This window comes from Capsicum annuum, chromosome 1, assembly GCF_002878395.1.
Source record: "Capsicum annuum cultivar UCD-10X-F1 chromosome 1, UCD10Xv1.1, whole genome shotgun sequence".
Classification (NCBI taxonomy): Eukaryota; Viridiplantae; Streptophyta; class Magnoliopsida; order Solanales; family Solanaceae; genus Capsicum; species Capsicum annuum.
The window spans coordinates 177,462,002-177,470,836 of NC_061111.1; the positions used below are offsets into that span (position 1 = coordinate 177,462,002).

An 8,835-nucleotide genomic window follows, 5' to 3' on the forward strand; every position below is an offset into this window, starting at 1 on the left:
ACACGTGCTGGAATTATATGAAATCCTGCTAGGGAATATTCACCTAGATTTGAGTAGTATTAGTGTCCATGTTTTCATGTCTTCCAGCATATTTTATATACTTTTTGTTCTTTTATAGTTTTATTGAGCTTGAATTAAATTGATGCAACTGTGCATACAAAGCGAACTGGATACAGAGGCTAGTGTGGGATTAACGTGTAGTTGATTGATTGGTGCTTTCATCGGGCTAATGAAATCAGGCCCTGCTGCTTTTAGCTTCTCCGGAGGGCTCTGTTCCACTTTGTTAGATTACATAAATAGCATGTTATCTACTAGTTTTAGCCCTCTAGGTTCTCAAGTAAAGCATGCATTGTGTTCATTTATGCAATGTAAGTGAGTTCAGGATCTTTCTCCAACTGTATCATCATCGTCGGTTCACCTCAATTACGGTCTTTTCTGATGGGACAACTGAACAGCGGAAAACTATATATATCCACTTCGCATGGAAGCAGTTTATGTTCTATTTTGGTAGTCTTGAAGGGATATCCTGGTTATCTTTTGGCTTTCGCATTAAGTAAAGACGAGTTAGCTCTCTTGAGACCTTCTGCATAAAAACGGGTATAGTTAAATTTCAATGCTTAGAACACTTGTAACTAGGCGTAACATAATAAAACAGATATTGCTTAATATCTTCGATACAATATACAGTAATATATCGTGGGTCAATCCCCATAGGAGAAGGAATTCTCTTGAAATTCTAAGGTTTATTGGTTATTCGCCAGCAAAACCAAAACCATTGCAAGAACCAAAACATGTTACCACAGGTGATGGCTGTCTTGATGAAGTGTATATTCTCAACCCGAGTTAACTTCATCTTTTACATGTTTCACTTTCCATCACTCACGTAGCATCAGTTGGTATTTTGTAAGAGGAGCCAAATTTCTACTATCTATGAAATATGGAAGATGTACCCTTTTTCCACCCAGAAACACAAATAATGAAGCACAATTATGCTAAAACTAAAGCAGTACAAAGCTAAAAATCTGCTTACAATATTGGAAGACTTGATGTAAAACATCCTGTTAAATAGTTACTCGGATCACCAAAAATTCAACTGAGATGCGAACAATCAGCTATCAAAATTCCTTTTTCCTGACAATATAGAAAATCAAAATGCAAGTCTACTTCCACAACTCTCCTTCTATCATAGTGATCTGAAATAGTATCCATGTTAGTCGATTCAAATTCTCTGACAATCTATTCCATTGAATCAGATAAAATCCCTGCACAAGGCATAAAACAAGTGTCAGATGGCATTAAACTTAACAGATAAATGCATATGCAACCCTGTACCCCTCTATAGTCTACATGTTGTAATATGATAGCAGCTTCAGAAGAATAAGTATGAAAACTAACACTACTCATTCATTAATATTTATTAAGCAGATTTGGCTAAAAAGTGTAGCCTTAATATTACAGCTGAAAATATTATTTATTAAAGTTGTTACCACAGCGTTCCTATTTAAATTACAGGAAAAGCAAGACAATCAGCGACAAACCATTCCGGAGTTATGACTACTGAGTTCAGCGATGGACTTGAAAACATGGTAAAAGTCTGCATAACTAACAGAACAGTGCACCAGTTCATAAAATCAATTAGGTTTACGCAGAAAAACCAGGAACATAGTATTAATAAATAGAAATAACAAAGAATGACAGGAGACAGCGTATTATCATCCAAAGTCCAAATGATGATTAATTACACGAGGATTATACTAGGAAGATTGACCTAACAGTACACCGTGTTTTTCTGGTACACTTCTGGGTTGGATAAGTTAGTACCTCCATACACCAGCTTTCATGGGGAGCAACAACATCATCTTCCAGAGTGTATTGCTGCAATGTTGAAGAACAAGAGACACAGTTCATCAGGCAAATGCTTAATAAATAGAAATAATAATTATTAAGCAACAGAGCACATTTTAAATGGAACTTGAATGATGTCGATCCACAAGGCATGACCAGTTCATGCTGATTACATAATCCAAGACCACAAGAAAAAAGATCAAGACAGGCACCAACAAGTTTCTTTTTATCTGTCAAGCTACTCTGCATCCCTTCGATAAAGAAGTTCCCAATACTACAGTACAAAGTAGATATTTATCTTAATTTTTGCATGTAACAGCTAAGTTATGAAAAATCCCATTGTCCTAACAATAACAGTGGACGAAACAATTAGAGTTTGCTATACAACAACAACAACAAACCCAGTGTGTTCCCACAAAGTGGGGTCTAGGGAGGGTAAGATGTACACAGTCCATACCGCTACCTCCGAAGAAAATCTTTGCATCAAGTTTTATGGCGGTAATAGTACAAATACCACTCTTGTGAATTCCTTTTGCTGTATTATCAGTTCAGGCAACTCTTCCGCGGTTCGATACTCTTCTCCTACACACATTAAAGGAAAAATGTCATTCCTCTCAACATTTCACAGTGAACAACCTCACATACTGACGTCCAAGTTTTTCAAGAGAAACAGACAAAAGCATTCAGTTAGTGAGTTCAGTACCTCCATCTTTCTCACAATCTCCAGCTACGGGAGCAACAACAACAATCTGCCGAGCCCCAGCATTCACGAAATCTTTTTCAACACCATTTGGCAAATAACACTAGCAAGAATTAAAAATCACTCAGCATTGCGAACCAACCTGCACGAGAGAGTGAGTTAATCAAAAATCTTTGAATCAAGTTTTATGGAGGTAATGGTATACATACCACATCTAGTGAATTCCTTTTGCTGTATTATCAGTTCAGGCAACTCTTCCGTCGTTCGATACCCTCCTCCTACACACATTAAAGGAAAAATGTCATTCCTATAGTAGAGCCAGAGAGCATCTATAGCTCAAAATGTAGTCTACTCTTTATGGCATTAACCAGGAAGACGAGAGAAATCAGCTTGGTGATATAAATCCAGCTTTACCAAAAATGTAAATACTTTTTGAAAGATCTATAAAGCACTGGTATGGCTATCAAAATCATGAGCATCAACATGTAGCTTCCAGATTCCAAGTGGTAGTATCAGGGCCTAAGAATTTTTACAGATCCAGTGCTTTCAACAGATATTTATCAGTGCAACGGTAAATTTTACAGTTGAGATCACTTAAAAACTAACAGATAGTCAGATGGAGACTGCTAAATCGAGAATTACTTCAGGATATCAGAAAATACATAACTCCATCGCCAGAAACTAATTTTTTTAACACCAACGCATAACAAGAAAGAGTTTCTAAAATGAAGTTTCAAATTTTCTGCATAATGACCTTTCTCAATGTAGTAATGACACTGTATACAGACCAATCAGCGACAAACTTCCAGTCCAAAGTCTTGACAAACTTCTAAGCTCATAAATGATGTAATCCTCATATCAACACCTATGACTAAAACACTTGCTCATAAGTAATCTATCGAAAAACAAATCAACATATCAGTGAGACAAGCTAGTATAGTATCATGAGTTCAAGGTTCCACGAGTCTCTATTGGCAAAACTTTCTTGATCTTGGTTTGTAAGCACCCTTTAAAGCAACGGGTGGACGCACCATACCCAAGGGACTTCTCTGTTGGAAAAATTTCTACATACATATATAAACAATATGCAAAAATAAAAACATGCATACATGATATGTAATGCCATAGCTTGACAACCAGCTCTTCTTAGACCAGTGGTCAAGCGACTCAATTGGCTACTGTAGAAGTTGTGGGTTAGAACCTCAACATATACGTAGACTACATGTGGTTTTAAAAGTTTTGAGCCTTACAACAACAACAAACCCAATATAGCCCCACAACTGGGGTCCGGGAGGGTGAGATGTACGCAGACCTTACACCTACCTTTGTAGGATAGAGAGCATGTTTCCAATAAATTTTTGAGCCTTAGTTATTAAAAGTGGATGTTGTTCATATGAGTATGACTGCTCTTAGGTAAAAATCATTTCAACTGCTAATCCATAGATCCTTCCTTACTGTGTGAATTGAGTTCTATTAGTATGATCTGAACTGCGATTTGTTCATACAATATCGTTACAATAAATTGTTCATTTATCTAAGATATCAACACCCGCTTATGAGGACTCCTATGTACACAACTGCTTTAAAGGCTTCTTTATTTATGGATCTCTATAAGAACCAAAATAAATCTTATGAATGCACATCAAAGGGAGATAGCTAGCTTATAGGAGTTCAGCAACCTATTTTATCTCAGATCAACAAGCATAGGGAAGTCATCTTACAAAAAGTAGAAGAGAAATATCCAAAACTTGAGACAATTTTATCCTTGCGAGAATTGCACTTGTTCACTTATACAGAACATAATCCCACCCACCCACACACCCCAAACCCAATTCACTTCAAAATCCTATAAACAGCAACCACTCATTTAGGAAAACGACAGGGTGACCAAAATGGGGAAAGGAAAAAAGGTGGTAGAGAAAACAAATGGCTAAAAATAGTAACAAGATAGAAGAGCAGTCTATTTGAAAATGTTTGTCATTTCGATGGAGTTCGGATGGTACCTTTAGGCAATCAGTTCATTTTTAAAATCATATGATCATCATAGGTTTTTGGAGAGAGAAAGCTCGGATTCTTGAGGAACTCAAGTACAGAACTTTGCTATAGACCAAATAAGCTGTCAAATCAAATCATCTCAACCAACTGAAACAGCCAACTCCTGGATTTCATCTGAGCTGGATATGCTAAAATCAATGTTCGTAGACCTGTCTGTGTGCACATTTCTGGTGTTTACTGGCTGAACTAGCTCATTGAACAATTCCGCATATGCTTCTCTTGGAAGGATTCCAGAAGTTGAACCATCAGTTAATAGAGTAAAGAGTGAAGCAGAACGGCGGGATCTATACAGGAGATTTTTCATAAACCTCAGACTAAAATGGTCAACTTCAACACTAGCATCAACCATTTCAAGTAAGATCTCTTCAACCATGCTAACATCACTTCTTTTACAGAAACCTGAAAGAATCAGATTATAGGTCTGTTTACTTGGGGCTAGACCGACCTCTTTCATTTGGCGGAACAAGGCATAAGCTTCTCCAAATTCACCACCAGTAAGAAGTCCTCTAATGGCAATAGTGTAAGAAACATCATCTAATTGGGACTTCTCCGAAGCGGCTTTCTTGATCAAGCTAATAGCTTTGTGAAATTTACCAGATTTTATTAGCCCGTTTATTATCACAGTAATTATATGAGAATCAAGCCCAACGTGACTTCTAACGAGTCCTCTGTGCACCTTGACTGCCTCTTCTATCCTACCAGACCTGCATAATCCAGTCAATAATCCAGCAAAGGTATACTTATCTGCTATGAAACCTCTATCTATCATGTCATTGTAAAATTCAACGGCACCAGCAGGATAACCAGCTTTGCAGAAATAGCTAAGGAAAGAGTTACAAGCAACTAAATCAGGTTGGATCTTGAAGCCAGTTATGAGCAGAGGTAGTTCAGTGAATTGCTTAGAGAGACAAACGGTTGTAATCAAAGAACAAAGAGTATAAGAATCGGGTACTAGCCTTTGCTCCCGCAAAAGGAAGTAAGCATTAATTGCATCTTCATACCTCCCCATTTTTGAGAGGCAGTCTATTAACACATTACAAAGAACCAAATCAGGGAAGCATCCTTTTGACTCCATGGCATCCAAGATCCCAAATGCCTTGTTTGGCATCCGAGACTCAAAAAATCCCTTGATCAATGACGTGCAAGTTACAACATTTGGTGAATAACCACTCTCTACCATCTTCTTAAGTAAATCACTCGCAGCATCCATGTTCCCAGCTTTACAGTGAACATCTATTAATATACTCCAAACTCTTTGGCATATAGTAACACCCAAAACTATCATCAACGCCAATACCTGTTTTGCCTCTGCTATACAACCTCCTTTACAATAACAATTCAAAATCACAAAAAATGTCTCCTCATTAGGATAAAAACTTTTCCTCAACATAGTCGTAAGTACATCCTGAAGATTAACCAAATCATTAAGCTTACACAAGTTACACACAGCAATACTATACGATAAAAAATTCGGAACCTGATTTTCTTTCAGAACTCTAAGCGCTACTTCAACACGCTCAATCTTAAACAAAACATCCATTACAATGTTCCTAGAAAAAGTATTTGGCGTATAGCCATACATAAGCATTTCCTCAAATGCCTCGAAAACTCTATCATACATTCCACCAAACCAATAAATCCTCAACAAAAACAACAAAGTTTGTGGATTTATTACACAACCAACCTCCTCCAATTCCTTAATAATCCTTTTCACTGTTCCAAAATTCAACGTCAACCGAGACACAATACTAACCACATGAGTGAATGTGGCCTTATCGTGAAAGTAATTGGGTTGCTTTGCACACCATAAGAAAAAAGAGAAAGCAAGAATGTCGGAACGGCAACTGGATATTGTCGTATGTACAATTGTAGGGGTGAGTATGATTCTTGAATGTTGAGGGAACTTTACAGAAGGTTTTGGGTCAGGAAAATGTTGAATTTGTGAGAATAGAGTTCGGAAAGATTGGATTTTGAGGATTCGAAGTGAAGGGATTCTTCGAATGGAAAACAATATCGATAACATTTCCAGTATATAATAATACCACGCCAGAGAGAGATCATTTGATAGAGCTTGGAAAGTTCGTCATGTGCTGCGCACGACCAAGAAAAACCCTAGAAGACGATTACCCGATTAAGGCCAAGACTACATTGGGGATGATTTCCTTTATTTTTGTCCCCGTAAAAGAAGTCCTGAAAATTTAGTTTTTCTTCTTTTTTTACTATATACAGAATAATTATCTAGTTGTCCTTATATATTTCAAACTAGTGAAACTATCCGCGTTTGCACGATCTTAATAATACAAATAATTTATTAAATAATATATAGATAAATTTTTATATAAAAAAGAATATAAAATTAAAAAATAATTACGCTGACTCAATCGCTTCTCTAAATAATAGACGTATAATTCATAAATTAAATATGTTAACAACATGTACTCATCTACTTTAGAAGGTGAAGTGTAAAATATTTATTCTTTCTTATAATTATAATGGTTAAAAATATATCAGATAATACACTATTTCTCAATGTTAAAAAGAAAAAAAAAGAAAAATAAAACATAAATGCTTCTTATTTTATGTATATAATATTTTAAAAAAATAAATCAGATAAATACACTATTTTTTAAAAATTAAAAAGAAAAAAAAAGAAATGAACAAATCATAAATAATTTTTTTCTTGTATATAAAATTTTTCATAATTACCTCACGTTTATAAAAATTTTAGAATTTATCACCTCATTTTCCTCCCTTGCCTCCATGTTCTTTTATATTTCTCAAATTTTATGTCATGCATATTTATTGATAGTCCTAAAATTTAATCATAACTAAGACCAAATAACGAATATATTTTAATTATTAAAATTTATTTAGCTATATCGGTGGATGTTGGTTGTTTTGTATTGCTTTATATGTGATTAATGGAAATAAACTAGACCTAAAAAAATCAATTATAAATTAAGAAATTTAATTAATAATTCATAAATTTTTATTCATTTGAACCAAAAGGAATTATAGATTTAAAAATTGAACTTAAGAGGCATCATAGATAGATATAGAAATAAGACAACACGCATATTATTATATTTTTAATCATTAATTAAAAAAAAAAGATAAAATCAATGCATAAAGCTCTTGCCGATATCCACTTCCACAAGCCTTTAACCATTTAATAGCATCTTCTTCTTTTTCAAGTGAAATAAAAACATAAATATCATAGTGAAAATGAAGGATAATCTTCGATAAAATCGCATGAAATAAAATATATGAACTTCTATAGAAAGAAAAACGAAATGAATACATTCTGTTGGTGTAATATACCACAAATTATAATAATTATTACAGTTGAAATAAAATGAACAAAATAAATGAAGAAAATAAGATCATCTTCTTCTTGGCTGAAGTGCGGATATCTCGCTTTCTTTAAGGAGATTCAAGCCCACTGCGGCATAATCTACTCCGTTCCAGCAACATATCTCTTGACTTGTCTCCTTCAGGATACAACAATCCATCAACGATGTATAACTCAAACAACTCTGGATTAGTTGAAGAGTCCAAAGCTTCACCATAAGAACACCTTCCTTCAACATATATTTACTCTCTTTGTATAGTGAATGTAGTTAAAGACTTAGAATATTTCCTGTGTTTCGACTCTTTCTTTCACTAATATAATTACTCTTTTTGTATAATGAATATAGTTGTAGACTTAGAATATTTTATTTGTCTCAACTCTCTATTTCACTACTACACACTATAATCTTTTTCACACTTGTCATATTTCCTTGTACATACAATAACATGCAAGACAGCCTCTATTTATAGGTGAGGAATTCATCCTTGTATTGAATAGGAAGAATATGGTGTAGTAAAGTGGGTACATGAATGGCTGGATGTTACATGAGTTACAAGCATAATTACATAGTATAATGGGCAAATAAACACTTAGTAATTATAGGAGTTTCAAGAAACTCATGACTACATTCTTCCACTAACAAATGTAAGTAATAATACTCATAATACACAATTTATACCCATTAATATTTGTACTTGATATATTAATTTAATAATAAAATGCATATACACCAACACATTAATGTCTCGATATGTACTTCCATAAGCCTAAAAAAATCAATTACAAATTAAGAAACTTAATTAATAATTAGGAAATTTCCAACTCCAAAGTTATTCATTTAACCAAAAAAAATTATAGACTTAAAAATTGAACTTAAGAGGCA

The 8,835-nt window shown here is 34.4% G+C and overlaps 1 protein-coding gene across 10 annotated transcripts; it reads right to left on the reverse strand.

The window, feature by feature from the left end:
- Window positions 1-977: 977 nt before the first annotated feature.
- Window positions 978-6,823, reverse strand: LOC107860443 (putative pentatricopeptide repeat-containing protein At1g16830). 10 transcript variants are annotated; one of them, XM_047399121.1, is made up of 6 exons: window positions 4,549-6,823; window positions 2,755-2,823; window positions 2,549-2,687; window positions 2,303-2,427; window positions 1,822-1,875; window positions 978-1,262 (listed from the first exon to the last, which is right to left on the reverse strand). In XM_047399121.1, exon 1 carries the CDS (start codon window positions 6,621-6,623, stop codon window positions 4,680-4,682), a length of 1,944 nt encoding a protein of 647 aa, XP_047255077.1. In that variant the 5' UTR covers window positions 6,624-6,823; the 3' UTR covers window positions 978-1,262; window positions 1,822-1,875; window positions 2,303-2,427; window positions 2,549-2,687; window positions 2,755-2,823; window positions 4,549-4,679. The 10 variants fall into 10 exon arrangements, with proteins under 10 accessions (XP_047255077.1, XP_047255058.1, XP_047255066.1 ...); XM_047399102.1 differs by having other exon boundaries at window positions 2,360-2,427; window positions 4,549-6,803; XM_047399110.1 differs by having other exon boundaries at window positions 1,769-1,875; window positions 2,360-2,427; window positions 4,549-6,803.
- Window positions 6,824-8,835: the final 2,012 nt, after the last annotated feature.

What these genes read in the sequence shown, in the direction of transcription:
- LOC107860443 (XM_047399121.1), bottom strand. Translation starts at nt 6,623, where the DNA reads ATGTTATCGATATTGTTTTCCATTCGAAGAATCCCTTCACTTCGAATC.